The following is a 19,565-nucleotide window of genomic DNA, read 5'->3' on the forward strand; positions in this document are numbered from 1 at the left end:
GGATACAACCAGGCATGACTTTATTAGAAGGAACCTAGGAGTGGCTCATGTACGTGAAAATGGGTAGGTCAACTAAGAAGGTTTGGTAAATCCAAAAGAAATAATCAGTTCCTATAAGTGATTTAAGGGTCTAGAAGAGAACCAATCAGAAGAAGTGATCTGTTACAAGGGGCTAGAAGAGATAGGGACAAGCCAAAAAGGATGTGTTAAGTAGTGGGATATAATTTAAAGGCTTTAACAATGGTTTGGGACTGAACAAAAGGAATGGTGGAACAAGATTCATGTAGCTGAACTCATAACGTTGGAAAGATATTAGATGATGATGGCTATAGTATCTAAAGAAATTACTATAATTAGTTATTATTAGAATTAACATAAATAGTAAGAACAGACTTTAAATAGTATATTCTGTTGGCTGTCATTTTTGAATTGCCTGGCTTTTAAGGTTTTTTGGAGAATTTTGAGGCATTTTTTTGTTGTCTAGAAAGCAGTTCTAGAATCTTTTCTTGAAACTGGTGCTTTTATGTCTAAATCGAATGTAGCTTGTGTTAGGACTTTTTTTCTAGGCTTCTAAAGTATTTCTAGATCTAGTGATTAATGTTTTATTGGATTTTATGAAGAATTAAGAGCAGCTCTTTTTTCTCCCATTCTATTTTGGTGCCTGTTGGGAGTTATCCTCTTATATCTTGATTGTAGGTCAAGATTCATTTGTTTAGGCCTTTTTGGTGAAGAGGTGATCAAGGGTCATTCAATAAAGTTGTTTGGGATTGATGAACTCTTTTGTAGTGATCAGACAGTTTTTTTTTTTTTTTAATTTATTTTTTGATTAATAGTAATCAGACATAGTTTTAAGCTTGGTCTTGTACTCTTGTTTCAAGTGGTACTCAAGTTTCTATTTGGTTTTAGGAGGAAGGTGAAGCTTCATTTCTGAATCTTAAATGACAAGAAGTGGTTCTTCATTTGTGGTCACACTTTTTGGTGATGCATGTTGCATTACAGATACTCATTGAATTATCTTAAATGCGCTTCAGGACTCAATGCGCTTCATACATGTTTGATAAAATGCCTAAATGACTCTAGGTTTTTGTCTTAAGGCAATTTACTTTTAGTTGTTCTTGTACTTTGTAAAAGGGGGTTATGGTGGCAGTGGATGTGAAAGGCCTGAGGATTGGCTTGAGTCAGCTGGTGGAAGAGGATGGAAGGTTTCAAGGTCCCTTTTATCTAGCTTCTCTCTCTCTCTTTCCTCCCTCCCTCCAGATCTTCTATCTGTTAGGCAGTTATGCCACATCAGTGCAAGTTCGGAGGTTGCTATGCCAGTCAGTTGTCCAGTTGTCAGCCATTTATATGTGCTCATGCTGCTCTCATGATTTGTTACATGACCCCTGATTGCTATTTCAGAACTTGGGTCACTTCAGGTTTATGTTATTAGACTGGGTTATATGTCTACCCCTCTTTCAGTTTCTATGGGGTATTTGATCAATAGCAGGAAGCATTTCATTAAAATAAGAGATTAGAATACAGATTTGGGGAGATAAAACATCTTAGCTCTCCGACGTTTCAGAATAAACAATCAAGGAGAGAAAAACCAGTTACAAATGAGCCCAGAAAGTAGCATCCCTATGCACCTGTTGCCTAGATAATCCATTGGCGAAGGAGTTGGCACTTCTCTTTACCCAAATACATTAAATCAACGTCCTTAGTCAACCACTTAAACTTCCTCTTCTCATTGTTGTAGTTCCAGACTCCAATCTTGTCTTCTTTTAACCCACCCACTACTATCTTAGAATCACCTTCCATGACCACCATTACCTTGGTCCTAAGGGAGTCTCAACTCCTATTGGACCAGAAAACAAGGCTATTATATTCCCTTGTTCATTCCTTAACACTTCCCCAATGCCAGATGGCCCTGGGTTTCCCAAACTGCTACCAAAAAAATTCAGTTTGATGAAGCCATAAGGGGGAGGATTCCATGATGGACTTGAAGTCAACTTATATGGGACTGACTTAGCAACTTCCTTCCAATTTTGTAACAGATCATCAACTGAGAAGTCTGTGAACATCTGCAAATATTTCAGCCAGTGTATTGCCCTTATGTGGATCACTTCTATGCCACTTTCTAGAATTCTCTTCTTATCAGAAAAAGTTCTTAAGTTTCTTTCCTCCCAAATAGACCAGCATACAGCAGCCCTAACACATCTCCACATAACCTTTCCTCTTTTTGTTAGCCAGCTGAAGGAGGAAGAAGTAAATAGGCTTTGCACATTCAGGGGGAATTCCAACTGCATCCAAAAGAAAAAAAAAAAAAGTGAACCATTCCTAAATACATTTTGCAAATTGACAGGAAATTAATAAGTGGTAACCGGACTCACCATCAGCCTTACAGAGAGCACACCAATGAGGAGATAAACATCTATTAGGTCTCTTTCTTTGATAATTTGAATTTTTTGGTAGAGTGTTTCTTTTATTGGCGTATTTATGAATTAATCTCCATTAAGTTGGTAGTGTAGTTCTATGGTTGAAAATGTGTTGAGAGGTGGATTTGATGATAGGTTGTGTCTTGGGTAAGAGATGTAGGCCTCTATAAATACTGTGTTGGTAATGTCCAGGCCATCTAACCAGTTAAAGATTTGTCTTGTGGTAAGAGCCAAAAGTGCCCCTATGAATGCAATTGAACTGGTTGGATTTCTATGGGCGTGGTGTAAGTGTTAGTTGCCATTGCCAGAATCTTCAAGCTGCTTTGTTTGAAAAAAGCTATGGCAGATCAATTGGTTATCTTGCCGGCAATATTACATTATTTCTAGGCAAGCCGTTTAGTGTTCACTTGAGAGGGACTATTGGAGTAGTGTTAGTCTCTCAATAGAAAGATACATTTGGGGTATAGTAGTAATTCATATTTCAAAAAAAAGGTATCATTATTTCCGGTGATCTCTACTCCTTGTTCTCTCCTCTTTTCACACTAATTCAGGACAAGACTTACTACAGGTCTTAATATGTATAGCATATTGAAGATCATTCAAATCAATAGTATTTTTCATATGTAAGAGCTTTCATACAATGATTATGAATGCAGATTTCTAGGGAAAGTGATCAAATGTTGATTTTTGACGTCTCATTTAATATTTTAAGTTTTTTAGGGTACCACTATTTCAATCCTTGATGAATTGGGTTAACTCTTGCTAGTATGTGTGGTTTTGAACACCTCTTCCAAGGATTAATTTGACTATTTCCTTTTTCATCTTTTGATCTTCAAAAGACCAGAGTCCTGTTATTGAGAATGATATACACCTTTGGTTCGATATATTTGGTTTGATAGGGCTTCTAAATAATGAGATTTTCTTTGCTTCAAGCTTCTTAAATTGGAAGTGAAAATAAACAATGACATGGTTTTCTTTCTGTAGATTTGTGCACTTTGGACCCAAAGTTGAATGCTATTGTGGTGCTCCAAATTGCCAAGGATTCCTTGGGACCAAGAGAAAGATTGAAGGCTTCATTGAAACAAAGAGAAAGATCTATAAAGTTGATTTATGTTGGGGCTCCAAGCGCAGAAGATCATCAATGAGGTATTTGGCAATTATGCATCAGTGATTTGTAATTTTTATGTGATTTGTTTATTTTGGGTTATTCATGTTCTATATCAACTTGTTTGCCAATGCAAGCAAATTCCAATAAAAAAGTGTTGTGTGTCATTGTCGATTTTCTTCTTTTCATATTGCCTCAAATGCAAAATTTTCCTGTTAAAAATTTTGTGAACATTTTTTTCCTGTTAAAAATGGTGCATTACACAACAAAATTGTTTTGTCAAGATCTTTTTCCTTTTCAAGAATGTTTGGTAAAACCTCCTTTCTAGTGCGCCTGGTCTCTTACAGTCCTAAAAGGTTAAAATGGCTTGGCTTGACAGCCATTTGGTGTAGTAGTTATGCAACAAATGGTATCAGAACCTACCACCACATCTCAACATCTTATCATAAATCATGGAGAGAACTACTTGGGAGGACTACCTAGAGCAGGGTGAAAATTGTCATGGAAAGGGATACTTGGAACAAAGTGAAAACTGTCATGGTAGGCGGGGGCTATCTGCCGACAAGAGTAGAGCTGCCTAAAGTGAAGCGGCAGGGACATAAGATATGGAAACATTAGTTTTATACCCCATTTGGGTAGACTTTTACATCTGGATGTGATGTTCTTTTATACATCATTTACATAGCTTTCTGTTTCTTTCCTGAAATTTCATGCATTAATCGTAGATACTCGGATAATCAGATGGCCACAATTAATTCATTAATCTTAAGGATCACTTTGATAGCATAGGCTCTTGGATTGATTTTTTTTGGATGACCCAAATGAATTGAAATCTTGGTACATCAGTTGGATGGTTGGGATTAATAATTCATTAATCTTATGAGATTACTTTGATAATTTAGACCTTTGGGTTGATCCGGTACACCAGTAACATGATTGGGATGGTCCAACATTTGAAAGACAAAAGGATCATATGATTGATATTAGGACACCAAAGTTGTGGATCATATTTGGTTGGATGGAAAGATAGAAAAAGATAAAGGCCCCATTATGGACCGTCCGCTATATAGTTTCTATCGAAATAAAGATCAAATAGGATGGGTCTTGTCCCAAGGCCATTAATTCAGAAAATGAAATCTTCTATTATTATGTCCACAAACCTAATTTGAATCCTTCCAACTGTCCCAACTGTCTCACTCTCTATGAATCATGACACTAATCAAACTTATCGGATCCTTTATTAACTGTAGATGCTGGTCCAATCATTATACGCCACAGCATTATAATATGTTGGCCTTGTGTAAAGATTTTACAAATGGGTTATTATGATTGACCCTTTATTACGAGTAGGATTGTAGAGATTTATGTTAGATATCTATGAATACAAATATAAATATATACAGTACAAATACATACAAAAGATTACAAAATACAAGGTTAAGCATAATTCGGAAGGAGTGCAAATACAAATATGTAGAACACAAGATGTTATATTTTGTATTTGTACTCCTTAACTGAGCTTTAGATTCGTCTACGCCCGCCTATGTGAGATGGAGGATACTGAGCCAATCAAGTTATACTTGTAATTTCGTTAAAAAAATGTTGTAATTGTAAACACATCATCACGTGGTGTCTGTCAAGTCGTCAGCCCATCAGCTCATGTGCGTGAATAAATTTGGTTAAGACTGTTCCACGTTAGACAGCTTCAGCTAAGAGCTCTCTCCATGACATGGATACAGTCATGCTTTCAGCATTCCCAACCCTACTAGCACAGGGATTTTGATCCCGATTATCCGCTATAATGAGTTAGAGATTCTATCAATTGAGCCACCGGCAGTTGATATGTAGATGCAAATGGATCGAATCACATCTTATAAATGATGATTTGAATCTAAATTTATTAAGAATGTTAGATATCCAAATATGATTCAATCTGATTAAAATTCTAAAAATATTAATTAGTTATTAAAAACCCTTAACATTTTATATAAAGAAAAGCAAAAAATATAAATATTTTTTAACTGGTTTCATTATATATTATTATGCGGCGCTGTTACTATTACATATTTATAGGGATGCCAATTTCGGATTTGGTCCAACTTGAACCCGATCAATGCAATACCAAAATGATAAAAAAAAAACCGATCAATGCAACTTCAATCAGAAAAAAATGAGTGTACTTGTATGTTTCAATGTTGCATTGTAAATGTCAATGCCAGATTCAGCATGTGTTCGCTTCAACCTGAACTTGACTAAAAACCCAATTAAGTTCAACCCAACCCGATCCTAACCCATTAGAATCGAGTCATTGTGGATCGACCACCTAACCTGATTCACTGACATCTTTATATATAGACTAGGGATTTTTATTGTTCAGTCACTCTAAGAAATCTTAGTTTCATTGTACAGTTGAGGTTGGTGCTGTTCGAAATTGATGGCAATACACAGGCGAATATTAATGTTATAGATGGAGTATTTAAAATTTTGAATTATTTTTAGGTTTAAAATGGAATTTAAAATTTTGAAGTGGAGTGCAGTGTAATTTTTACTATTAGATGAACGTGTGAGGCAGGGAGAGCCCTGTGACAGCCATTATACATCCGAATTTTTTCCATGGTAAGTATAGCTGGCCAACGGCAAAATGATGGTCAAACACGAAGAGAGAGAGAGAAGGCCAAACAAGAAAATATAGAAAGAGACTAATGGAGCGGAGGCGATAGAACCAAAGATGATAGTTGGAAGGAAGTCCATTTAATTTGGGTCAGCAGCCAAGTAAGAGAGTGAGAGTCACCCAAAACCAAGAGAGCCGAGAGCGGTGGCCAGCAACACCGTTGGCTCTTCCCTCCTGTCTTCTCCTTCTTCCATTTGTTGTATACAAGATCTCCAATCATCCCTTCTCTTCCTAGTTACAGAAATGGCAGCGATTTTGAAGGGTATAGTGGCGACCTCAGTTCTGTCATCATCCTCTGATTTCGTTCCTAAGGGAATTCAGCTCCCCTCCCTCAAATCTCTTCCAGGTTTGATCCCACTCTCTCTGTTTTTTTTTTTCTCAATTACTTATTGATTTCGCATTCCATATGGAAGTGGGCGTTTCGAACATCTCCTGAAAATTCCTTTTTTCTTTTTCTATTCATCTTTAATCCGGATCTGGGTATTTCATTTTTCTAAGTTTCAGAGCGGAAGGGAGGTTTTCTGGTTGACGGATCTGATGCAAAGGTGGTTCCTGTTTCTAATGCCAGAGTTCGCAGTGCTGGCCGATTGGTTGCTAATGCTGTTGCAGTTAAATATCTCGACTAATCTATTGTCCTAGCTATTTCTTTTGGATTTTTATAAAAAAATGGGTCTTTGTTACTGATGACGTTTCAATCTGTTTCTTGTTTACGCGAAGGCTGAAAAGTCTGCGGCTTCTACAGCATCTAAGACTGGAGGGTAAACTATTCTTTTATACTATTTCTTGTTGTGAAAATTGTTTTTTATTTTTCATTTCTCCTTTTTGACGCTGTATTCTTCTTACCACAAATGAACTGGGGGTATGGGATTTGTCTATTTTATTTAAATTGATAAGCATTGGCTGTGATATGTTTGTTAGCCAAGGTTGAGAGTTGGTCACGTTATATTACAAGGACTTGACATTGCATTTTCCAGTCCAAAAGGGAATTTATTTATTAACCTGTGAAGAACTAGAGAGTTATTGAGATTGTGATTTGTTCCTTTTCTTTTCTATTTTATTTTTCTTGATAAGTAAGGAATTATTCTTTGTGTTATATTTTGATGCAACTAGTTTTAGCTTCATAATATTGTTACAGAAACTCCAATGCTACTCAGTCTTTTCAAAGGTTGTTACTAATCTATAGTTCTGTTGATCAGTCCAAGTTTTTTTTTTTTTTTTTTTTGCTTTAGAATCCTTTGATTATGAATTGGGGTTTGAAAATACAAGGTTTAACGGATGTAGAGTCCAAGTCTTTCATTGCACCCCTCTCTATATTCATAGCTTTTGTGTTCATTGAGAAGTCAATGTGGTCACCTATGACAACTATGCATTAACTAGACCGACTAGTTAATTAACAACTAGTCAACCTAGTCAATCACATAGTTATACTCATGCTCTTATTTTAAATATTTGTGATAGAACGTATCTTTTCTTCATCGACTAGTCATTGCCTCACTACATTGATAACACTATTAGGAATTTAAATAATCAATGCACCATAGGATTTTTTTTTATCAATAGCAGGATTTCATTATAATAGGGGAACGTTATACAACAGAAGAGAGTCTCACCAGAATTATAAACATGGTACAGATTACAGTTGTGCCCAAAACACTCAATTGAAGATAGATTTTTTTCCAAGGAATTCTGTAAACACAGTCACTCATTTTGGAATTTGAATATTTGTTTTCTGAACCTGAAACCTGGGAATTGTTTCTGTTTAATCCTATGAAGAGAGTCTTCTGTTTGATGCTCAGTATCTTAATTTTGTCTCTGGTGTATTGATTTCCTTTAGATGACATAACAGAAAAAAAAAAGTAGTTTGAAAAGAAAATCCAGTTTGAATATATTTATATATGCATATGACCTTTCCTATTCTGCCCTTTTTAGTGTTGATGGATGATGTGACTAGTCCAAGTCATCCACTGGATTGGTCACCTGTCCAATCCTGCAGTCCATGTTGATCCTATAGCCCACCTTGTATCAGTATTTTACCCTAGTACTATGGACTATTACAAGTTTTAGAAGAGAGCGTGTGTGATTTTTTATATGCAGGGTTTCACATCTTATGGGCCTATAGTTGTCCATTGGAAAGTTGTAAAGCACCTATTGTCTGGGCAGTGGAACCAACTATGTGGCTAAACATATGATACATTAGTTTATAAGTTATACTCTTATTAATAAAATACTCTTGCAAGCAAAAGTGTAGGACTCGCTTGACTGATAAAAAAATGTAGGGTTCGCTTGAATTCATAAGAGAGGAACATTCTTTATGAAGAACACTTCTAAGATAAAATTTCTCAGAATACTATAAAAAGATCATTAGTGAACAGTCAAAGCTCAAACTGCAGGTTGGGAAGATTACTTTGGTGCAGCCATGATACAAGAGAAGAAAGAAGGTTCTGGTTATGTGTGTTTGGATCCAGGCAGAAGGTTTGTTACAGCAATAGTATTACCCGTTCAGACCTCATCAAATGATGTAGCAGAAGTATGTGGTCCCAGAGCAGTAGACCAGTTGGCTGTGGATTTGCAAATTCAAAACAGAAAGATTGTTGGAGATTCTTGTAACATTGTTTGAGCCATGTACTACGTGATAGAGGCAATCCCATTGAAGAATGACTATAACATTAAAAGAACTAGGCTTCAGCTTTCTATGCTTGAATCAATATCTTTCTTATACAAGCCATCTAAAAGTTAACTATGTTCTAGCCCATGAGATGGTGCCATCATTGAACTTCAGTTCTCGAATTGTTTGGATAAGTTGTATCCCAGAAGGTTTGTTGCAGGCAGAAGGATGTCAAATCAATGCTTGTGACAACTTGAAATAGATGTCTAAGGATGTCAACATCACTTTTCAAAAATTAATCCTTTCTTTTCCAACAGAAAGAAAATAAGAGAAACCTAAGAAGATTTTTAAGAGAAATAGTTTTATCTGCTATCTAAAAAATTTCATCTGCATCATGTCATGTACTCCATCTATAATGGTCCAAATCGAGTTATTGAGAAATTGAGGATCCAAAGTTGGAAAAAGAAATGGTTAGTGTAATCCCCCAATGGGTGCGTTCATCAACCTAATGATTGGAACATGAAGCACTCTCTCTCTTTGGAGATTAAGTGGTTGAGTGGAATGAGCCACCTTGTTTTCCACAATGGGTTCTGGCAAGAAAAGAGATTATTAAGCAAGTTTAAGGTTCGAGGAGATTATGAAAATATACCTTCCCCGCCTGGTGCTCCAGCTAATGATGTGAGTGTTGTATGTGGGGAAAGAACCAAAAAGAATAGGACATTTTTTACACATGAATCATAGCATGTATTCGTTGTGATTAAATGATTCCTTCTCATACTTTTGTTGCTACTTCAATGATTTAGTAGAAACTTAACTAGGAGACACTGGTATATTGTATGCCAGGCTAATGGAATGATCCCAATTATATTATGTTGCATTATATTTGTTATTTATCCTTGTCTGATATTACCTGTTGCAACTGTGCATGATGGTATTTCACTTTTGTATCACCAGGCATGAGCTTTTGCTATTTGAGGCCCTTCGAGAAGGTCTGGAAGAAGAGATGGACAGAGATCCTCGAGTCTGTGTCATGGGGGAGGATGTGGGTCACTATGGAGGCTCATATAAGGTGACCAAGGGCCTAGCCAAGAAGTATGGGGATCTCAGGGTGCTGGACACTCCCATTGCTGAGAACTCATTCACTGGTATGGCTGTTGGGGCTGCAATGACAGGCCTCAGGCCAATTGTTGAGGGCATGAACATGGGCTTCCTTCTCCTGGCATTCAACCAGATCTCCAACAACTGTGGCATGCTTCACTACACCTCAGGTGGTCAGTTCAAAATCCCAATTGTCATCCGTGGGCCTGGAGGTGTTGGACGTCAGCTTGGGGCAGAGCACTCTCAACGACTAGAGTCATATTTCCAGTCAATCCCTGGGATCCAGATGGTTGCCTGCTCAACCCCTTACAACGCCAAGGGCTTAATGAAGGCAGCTATCCGGAGTGAGAACCCAGTGATATTGTTTGAACATGTGCTCCTCTACAATCTCAAGGAGAGAATACCAGATGAAGAGTATGTTCTGTCTCTGGAGGAAGCTGAGATGGTGAGGCCTGGTGAACATGTTACTATGCTTACTTATTCTCGTATGAGGTACCATGTGATGCAGGCTGCAAAGACACTGGTGAACAAGGGATATGACCCTGAGGTTATTGATATCAGATCATTGAAGCCGTTTGATCTATACACGATTGGAAATTCAGTGAAGAAGACACACCGTGTACTGATCGTGGAAGAGTGCATGCGAACAGGTGGTATCGGTGCCAGCCTTACGGCTGCCATCAACGAGAATTTCCATGATTACTTGGATGCACCAGTTGTTTGCCTCTCATCACAAGATGTACCAACCCCATATGCTGGAACATTGGAGGAGTGGACTGTGGTTCAGCCTGCCCAGATTGTGACTGCTGTTGAACAACTCTGTCGGTAGTCTAAGCTGCAGCAAAGTTTAGGCTTAGGAGATTTTGTATGTTTGAACTGATATTTTCTATTTCTGCAACTTTTTCATGGCATTGTTTTCAGTGAGTTTGACGTTCTGTCAAAGATTTTGTGTTTGTCATCTATTACTATTTTTTAGGTTGAAGCCATTTACTTCAATTTTAATTTGCTGCACTTGTTTTATATCAGATAAATTCATCAACGGTACAACTTTACATGGTAAAAGATACAACCATGGCTTTGCAGCCTTTCGTGTGTAAAAGATAAATTAAACACATGCTTGACAGTTGATATTATAGTTATTTCTATCATCCAGAAGGGAATATTGTATATGATATTATGGTCTGAATCCGTAGGGATGCCTCTAAGTCTTGATCTGACCGAAACATGCCACAATGAACTCCCTCTGGATGGGCCGAATCTCAGAATAGTTCTAATTGCTTGATCATCATCATCATCATCATCCAAGCCTTATGGGGTTGGCTACATGAATCCTGTTTCACCAATCTCTTCTATTTAGAGTCATATCCATTTTTGAAATATTAGTATTTAAAATTATTTTTTATTACTTCTACCCACGTCCTTTTGGTCTAGTCCTAGTTCTTCTATTCCCTTCCACTTGTCACAAACCACTTCTTCTAACTGGAGCTGTTGTGTTGGCGGTGTTCCATGCATGTGACAAAACCCTCTTAATCTACTCTCTCTCATTTTATCACCTATTCGAGCTATTCTTAAGTTTTTTTTTTTTTATGGATGACTCCATTTTGATCCTATCTTTTCTAGCTTTTTCATTCATTTATCTTAGTATTCACATTTTTGCCACACTCATTTTTTGAACATGTTTCTTGATTGTCCAACACTATACTCCATACAACATAGCTGGTCTTACAATTGTTTTTATAGATTTTGCTTTTAATCTAACTATTATTCTCCTATCACACAAAAGTCCAGATGCACCCCTCCATTTTTTCTAACCTATTCTAATTCTTTGGGTGGCATCCTCCTCAATCACTCCCTTGTTATGAATTATTGAACCAAGGTACCAAAAATTGTCACATTAAGTTATCTCTTGGTCTCCAAATTGATATACCTAGTATTGATCACATGTTCTAGGTGATTTGATATACCTAATATTGATATACCAATGTGCCAAAAATTGCCTAACCTATTTAAATGGTGTATGCTTGTCTGAATCCATGCCTAGTATTGATCAAAACCAATTTGATTTCGGTTACTTTAAAACTTGATGGAATCTTGATGTACCCTAATCCGATCCAATGACATTCAAACATTTGTGCTTATATCTACATAAAGTGAAAATTATAAGGAGTACCTTGCACTTTGGGGGTAGTGATACTTAGGCTATGTTTGGTTTGAAGGAAAAATGTAGGGAAAGGTAGGGAAACCTATATAAGGTAGGGAAAGGAAGGAAAAAGTAGGGAAACCGAACACAGTCTTTAAGGGTCTTAACTTTTACTTGCAACAATGAGATATCTTAGACTTTTAGAAATCGACACTCAAGTCCAATTTATTGTGGTGAGTGGTAAATTTACCAAAAGACCCATTTTCAGTTTAAATACGAGAGAATAAAATTGCAAAATAACAAAAAAGAACTTAGTTAATGTGCAAATTTTTGGGTTGCTTTAAAACTTTGTTCGTTCAACCCTAAGAAAATGGGAAAGAAAGGGTTAGGAACTAGGGTTTTAGAGACTTGATGAAAGAGATGGAAAATGGACTCATGAAACAAGAAAACAATAGTTTTGGAATTTTTAAATCTTTCAAGGTACACTTGACATCACATGTTCTAGATAACTTGAGTATTGATTTTTGAAAGGTACCTTGTTATTACAAGCAATGAAAGTTTGAAACCATTAAGTTTCACTACCCCAATATTACAATGTGGCTCCTGGTAACCTTCCCTAAAACTAATGTGTTTAGCAATAAAGTTGGTTTTAGGGATGCAAAAGGATCAGATCGGATTCAAATTAGTGTATATTCGAATTCTATCCGACACTGTTAATTGTAGATCCGATCTGATTTGAAGATCTGATCGAATTTGATAAACAAGGATCTGAATTCGAATTTGATTGAGAAATCGGATATTTGGATCTAATCTGATCCAATTTGTTTTCTTTAAAACTTAATAAATAATTAAAAGAAAAATAAATACAATAGTTTAAATAAAGAAAAACAAAAAATACAAGTATCTTTTTAATTATTTTCATCATATATATACATGTTTTTTATAAAAAAATAAATAATATAACAAATTTACAAAAATACAATATAAATAAATATTTATAAATAATAAATAACATATATATATATATATATATATGAATGTATTATATATATTTATATAAATAAATCCATATGATATGTATCGGACCGGATTGGATCGGATCATGATCCGATGCATTTGCACCCATAGTTGGTTTGATTGTTCTATCTTTATAAAGAGTCATGCATTCTTTTTCACTCCAATGATACAACGGTAGCTCATTCCCCAAACCCATAAACTTCCTTGGCCCCCAACCCAGAAGCCATCAGGATTTGATCCCAAGTCTTCATTACAATTGGCTTGAGACCTTGCTAGCCAACCAATTGGCACCTTGCTAAGTCATGCATCCTTGTCTTGAAGGAGAAGACATGATATGGGAAAACTTGTAACCAAAATGAACCGTTATCTTGTGAATTTGGATTGGCTCTCCATAGAATATTTTGCTGGGAATATCTATCTCCCCATAAATGACAACATACAAGTATGAAATATATTCATGATGTATAGTTGGAATGTGCTGTAGGATTGATGTGGGGATCCAATTTAAACTCTTACGTAAATTTGAGGAGGGGGATGATTGGTCAAAGTTCTTCCTGTATCATATCTTTTTTGCATCATAAATTTCCCCATTATTTTTATTTGTTAATCTTTACTATTTTTCATTTGAAATGAATCGAGTAATCAAATTACTTGGTTGGATTTTCCAACTTATGACCCATTATCCAAAATGGTTTAATAGTCCAGTATGAGAAAACGTCAATAGAACTAGAAACCTTCTACTTAGTGGAGTGCTATATTATACATCTCAGGGTAAAATACTTAAAACTACCCATAAGCTTTTCAGAAAGTGTACCATGGCCAACCAAGTTTTGGTCCTTAAATTCAGAGGTCTATCTATCCAAGATTGGTGGGCAAACCTAAGTGAGGTGAATAACCTTGAGAAGCCCTTGTGATATGAAAAATGCAATCTCATTCTTTGGTCTATCTGGAAAAATAGAAATGAGAAACCTTTTAATAATAAAAGTTATTCCCCACCAATTATTATTGATAGAACTTTAAGTTCCTATAAGAAAGTTTCTCCTCTATTGACAAAGATTAGCAATGCAAAGGCCCTAAAAACATGGAAATCAATTATGTGGAAATTCCCAAGAGATGGCATTATTAAAATAAATTTTGATTCTTCTAGGAGGGAGGACCGATGGAGATTGTTTGATTGCTTTCTTGTAGAGGCTTGGGAAACCCATAACATTGCTCTTAATTATAAGAACTACCATGTATGTATTGAAGGTGATTCTCTCATTGTCATCTCTTGCCTCAAGAAGAAGATTGATATTCCTTGAAAGCTGAAGACTATCATATTCAGAATGCTCAAGGCTGGCTAACTTGTTGGAATGTGGTGTCTCCTACCCCTACGAAGTAAACCAAGTTGCAGATTTGATGGTGCATCAAGCTCTCTTTCCCGCTCCTCCTTTCTATATCTCAAACCTCCTTTGTGTTTTATTGTATATACCCCCCCCCCTTCCCCCCTTTGATCTTACCAATAAAAAGAATGGATCAAGTTAGGTTTGGATTAGCTACTTGAGATCTCAATCCAAGTGCAATCCAAATTTAGGTCAGACCCAGCCTGAGGCCTAGTAAAAGCTCCAATTGGGTCGGTTGGACTGAGATTAGGAGCACTCAAGTTGCAGCCCTAACATAGTCACTCAACCCCAGTATGGAGGCATAGGATCAAAACCACATGCCTTCGCATTTAGGTTTGCGCTAGCATCCAACAATGCATTGGGAACCATCTCCTTATGAATTTAAGGTATATATAGAAGAGATATGTCCAAACTGCAGGCTTCCATGGGCTGACGGGATTCCCTACGACCAAAAACTCTTGCATATACTCTAAAATGGGAGTCAAGCCGCATACTGAGAACATCTCCCTATAAACTTAATATATAAACGTACAGGAAATATTATCCATGTGCCGCTGGATTCCATGTGTATAGAGTTTTTGCTTTGAGATCTGAGCTCCTAATTGACATGGTAGGGTCAATAGACTTTGCTCTGTACGCCACCCCTTTAACTCCCTGTGTAATGTAATATAAAAATATTAATATTAATACAATATTTTAATGATTTTCGGTTTGATTTGTCAATGATATTCAATATCCAAATTCTGTTGTTGGAACGGACCTTGCACCGACTGAATCCGGTTTTGAACGTAACTGATGAGATCTGATGCAAACCCAATTAGGAAATTAATCAGAATGCTCATATGAAAATTAAATAGACCTGTTTTTTTATTATTATTTTAATTCAATGCGTCTTCAGCTCAATCTTGACATGTTTCAAGTCATACATGATTGATGTACTGCTTCGATTTCTAATTGATCTGTTCTTCTAGAAGTGCAACACGTAGCAATTGCTGGCTTGGTATTCTTTTACACGACCCTCAAAACGTGAGATCAGATCTGTTCCTCACACCTTGCTTCTCACTGGCGCTTTACACGCATATCCTATCATGCATTTGGAAACATTTCCGGTACTTATTAGTGAATATTCACAAGATGTTGATGTGCCCTGTGAGACGCCCATTTGTGAGGAACAAATCTCGACACTCAAAACGTGGGGAAGCATCTTGCAGAAATAAAAGTTTGTTTTAGACTGAAGTTACAAGTAAATCGGAACCCAAATCCGTGTCTGGATGAACTCACCACTGCTAATCGAATTTTGACAAGAACTTAAACTCTTTCCAAATACAACTAGGATTACTCTATTCTCAACCTTTGTCCTATAAATACCTCCCAACCCTATTCGCTTTCCTTCGATTTTGATTGGGCTTTCTTCTTCTTGTTGTTCAGTAGTGATCAGTTTCTCTTGACGATTATCTTCAATTTCCATTGTTTGGTCTCTAATCCAATGGCTCCTAAGTTTCAATTCTCCTCCTTATTGCTCCTTCTATTGCTTTCATGCTTCTTTCTCTTACCAACCAAGGCTGATGATACTCCAACTGCTGCTCATGACGCCCAAGCAATACCAGTAGAGAAGATAAAGAAAGCTCTCTCTGATTCAAATTACCTCACCATGTCCATGACTCTTGAACTAGCTCTCAGCAACCTGATCCCAACTTATGAATTCTTCAACAACAAAGATATCAAGACTCTCACCATATTCTGCCCTTCTGACAAAGCATTCATGTCCCCCAACTTCAAGTACGCAGGACCTCCCTTGACCCTCCTCAACCACGTTGCACTGGCAAAGCTAGACAGAGAGGTTTTGGAGACATCGCAGCTGCACTGGTCCAAGGTCGACACCCTCCTTCCTGGGCAACCACTTGTGGTCACATCGGTGAACGGACACGGTTCTATCAACGGCGTCAAAATCTCGCACTGGAGTCTGTACAATGATGGGCATGTGATCGTTCATGGCGTGGAGGACTTCTTTGATCCTGCTTTCCAGACTATCTGGTTCCCACAGTACGATGGTGGAGTACCAGTCGAGAATGACAGATCCTATGCCACGGCCTTTATGAGTAAAGCGTTTGATCTTTTGCTTGAGCAGAATTATGGTTCAGACCTTATGTTGACCATTGTGCTTTCAGCTGCCGGGATACTTGTTTTATGGTTTGTGAAATTCTTCTGCGACTGTGTTGCCCAATACATATAGAGAACTTATATGGATATTTTTCTATTGAATCTATTAATTTCCCTTGTGCAGTGGGGTTCTGTTGGAATCTATTTATTATTTTTTCATTATTTTTCCAAGAATTGTATGGTACAACTTTGATATATAAAACTTTCATGAATTAAATTGTATTCCTTTAATTGTTTGTATCATGGTTTTTAAAACTAGATCGGACTGGACGGTTGGACCGGAAAAATTGGGAACCGGTGACAGGTTTCATTTTACCGTAGAATCATTATTTTGTCAAAAAATCGTTGATTTGGTCAATAAACCGTTAACTAGGCAGTCAAACCATTTAAACCATCCAACGGTTTGACCATTTTTTATTATTTTTTTAATTTTTATTTTTTCATTAGAATAGACTGTCTATTCGATTCAAAAGATTGGATTATTTGACCCGAGTACTAGACCCTAACCGGTTCATTGTCCGATTCAGTTTTAAAAACCTTAGTTTGTACAATATTTATAGCCACAGCGATTGACATAAATTTTACTTTGTTGTTCCCCAAAAGCGATATGGCCCAATCCAGAACCGACTCAAATTCAAATAGGGTGGATGACCAGAATTGTTCAATGAAAACGCAGGGAAATGGCCAGATGTCAAGAGAACTTATGTACTTCAAGAAAAATAATACATAAAAAAGAAACCTGGATTTGGCAGGCAAATTTAATTTTTAAAGTAAAAAAGAAAAAGGGAGAAACCATATTCGCATGATACTGAATCCGTTATATGGAGTCCTCCAGGTTGACGGAGGAAAGTGGGTATTTTACTTAAAAATTTAAAATTTAAGTAATAAACATGTACATGCGTTGTACACGGTAATTATCTCAGATAATAATGATAATTTCTATATTTTCTTCAGAATCCATTAAAAAAGATAAATAATCAAAGCATAACGTGTTGGTGGATTTAAATTTTGCATTTTATTTTCATTGTCAATAAAAATATTTCTTATTTATCATATTCTATTTTTGCTTACTATGATAAATATACTACATACTTTTTGTTTTTAATATTTTTATTTTTATATATTTTTCAGTATTAATTATATAACTATGACATCATGTATTGACCTATTTGACTTGAAAAAAAGTCGATTTTATTTTTAGGAAACTTTAAATTTTCTTTTTATTTTATAATTAATTCAAATATATCATGACATCATTCGTTTTATTTTTTATTTCTTTTCCTACATAGTACTTGTTCTTCTTTAAAATATCCATGTCATCTCTGGTCTCCAAATACTCCCTGCATCATACATTTGCTCATAACAGTTTATTTGGTTTAGATAGTGGAATGTCCTTGGGTCCCCAAGCTTGAACCTCTTTACATCTTATGAGGGACCATCAATTTTATCTGGTCATTAATTTGGCATATTTTAGGTACATTATCATTTAGTTGAACTATGCATCATTAGCAGGTATAAGACCAACTTAGGACATGGGGGTACCTATGGTGGTGCTGCACAAAGCAGGTAAAAGCAATGGTAATTCCTCTCAAGATCAGAGACCTGGCAAACACTTGATTGTTCAAGAAGATATGTACAACTCCTCTGAATAGTTTTCCATGCTTATTAAAGTGGATCTCAAACAAATTTACCAAAATGATTGATACCCACAATCCATTGTCACTTTCTCTTGCAACGCTTTAGGTTGGTCAATACAAATTTTATGAGAACATTTTTTTTTTCTACCACAAATGCTTTGAGTTATCAATACAACATTGGATACTATTGTTACTTCTTGAAGAAATGTCAAATTTAGTGTTTATACTATAAATGTCAATAACTAATACAATGACTATATTTTTTTTAGTGAAGGTGGTTCTTTGATGTGATGTGACAAGACAATTTCTCAAAAATTTATATTCATTAATATAAGACATTACAAGTAGAAGTGGCCATACTACCAAACACAACCTTAGCCATATCATCAACACCGGTTGGTGGTGCTTTTGTGTCTTTGGGATAAATGTTAGAGAGATTAACCATTTTACTTCGAAATGTATCTGATCAAAAGATGATTAGAAGTTTCATAAGTCATCAATTCTGAGGCATCTCTTTCAAAGATACAAATATAATTGACTATTTGACTTTTCTTAGTGTGCCATTTATTGGCGAAAGGTTGCGGGTTACTTTTTTTTAACAATAGCTCAAATCTGCGCTCATCCACATCATTACAATTACCTTTGCTAATAATAATTCTCTCTAAAACCTTGCAGCTTCTCAACAAAAACCTTACAAGTTCAACTTTATGATCCAGGGTTTCAAAATTTATGTGCTTTTATGCGACCCCTAGCAAATGTTAAACAGTTATTTATCTTGATAGTCTTATGTTCTGAAGGGAAAAGAAAATAAGCTCCTGTGAATTCCACTTCCAGTACTCTCTTTCATGAAATCATGGTTCGGTATAATATCAGAATCCGTCCGGTACCCAGTACGGAATTGTAGGTCTCATTTTTCAACGGTATATATCTTCAGCTCTAGAAATGTGATATTAGGTTGGTCAATGGGATTTTGATTCTCATTGATCAAGAATTCCATGTCTTTTTTTCATATTTATGTGGGGATTAAGAAAAGTTTATTTTCTTGGGCATCACTTACCCGAATAAATGATACCCATCTCTTAAGTGGGTAAATAACTTTCTCATTTGGGGAAAAGTTATTAACATTTGAATGAGAGAAAAATGACCCTTTTAATAATAGATTTTTGTGGTTAAAATGATCATTACCTTATTTATATGGGAAATAAAAGAACATGGGTAAATGCACTTACCTGAGTAAGTGTTTCTCAGGAAAGACTTAACCTGGTAAGTGCATTTACCCAGATAAGTAACTTACTAAAAAGTGAACAGGGCAGAAAGATGATCCAAACTCTGTACC

General features: G+C 36.1%; 2 protein-coding genes across 5 annotated transcripts in view; both read left to right on the top strand.

Moving 5' to 3' along the window:
• Positions 1 to 3,790, top strand: part of SDG4 (SET domain group 4) — a 71,709-nt gene extending 67,919 nt beyond the window's left edge. For all 3 annotated transcript variants that reach the window (XR_016103842.1, XM_088960010.1, XM_088960009.1), the window contains exon 12: positions 3,399 to 3,790. Coding sequence is in view for 1 of the 3 variants with exons in the window: in XM_088960009.1 (XP_088816135.1) it covers positions 3,399 to 3,585 (187 nt within the window). In the remaining 2 variants the exon portion in view is untranslated. The remainder of the gene's footprint in view (positions 1 to 3,398) is intronic.
• Positions 3,791 to 5,930: 2,140 nt separating this feature from the next.
• On the top strand, positions 5,931 to 10,895 carry LOC148843560 (pyruvate dehydrogenase E1 component subunit beta-3, chloroplastic-like). 2 transcript variants are annotated; one of them, XM_088957825.1, is made up of 4 exons: positions 5,931 to 6,536; positions 6,695 to 6,798; positions 6,908 to 6,948; positions 9,750 to 10,895. In XM_088957825.1, the coding sequence occupies exons 1-4, from the start codon at positions 6,434 to 6,436 to the stop codon at positions 10,720 to 10,722; spliced, it is 1,221 nt and encodes a 406-aa protein (XP_088813951.1). In that variant the 5' UTR covers positions 5,931 to 6,433; the 3' UTR covers positions 10,723 to 10,895. The 2 variants fall into 2 exon arrangements, with proteins under 2 accessions (XP_088813951.1, XP_088813950.1); XM_088957824.1 differs by having other exon boundaries at positions 6,102 to 6,536; positions 6,689 to 6,798.
• Positions 10,896 to 19,565: the final 8,670 nt, after the last annotated feature.

Source organism: Nelumbo lutea, chromosome 8 (genome assembly GCF_056320005.1).
Source record: "Nelumbo lutea isolate HS-2025 chromosome 8, American lotus-T2T, whole genome shotgun sequence".
NCBI classification, from domain to species: Eukaryota; Viridiplantae; Streptophyta; class Magnoliopsida; order Proteales; family Nelumbonaceae; genus Nelumbo; species Nelumbo lutea.

Coding starts and splice junctions, on each gene's coding strand:
- LOC148843560 (XM_088957824.1), top strand. CDS start 6,434: ATGGCAGCGATTTTGAAGGGTATAGTGGCGACCTCAGTTCTGTCATCA. Junction 6,537..6,688: donor CTCCCTCAAATCTCTTCCAG/GTTTGATCCCAC, acceptor CATTTTTCTAAG/TTTCAGAGCGGAAGGGAGGT. Junction 6,799..6,907: donor TGGTTGCTAATGCTGTTGCA/GTTAAATATCTC, acceptor GTTTACGCGAAG/GCTGAAAAGTCTGCGGCTTC.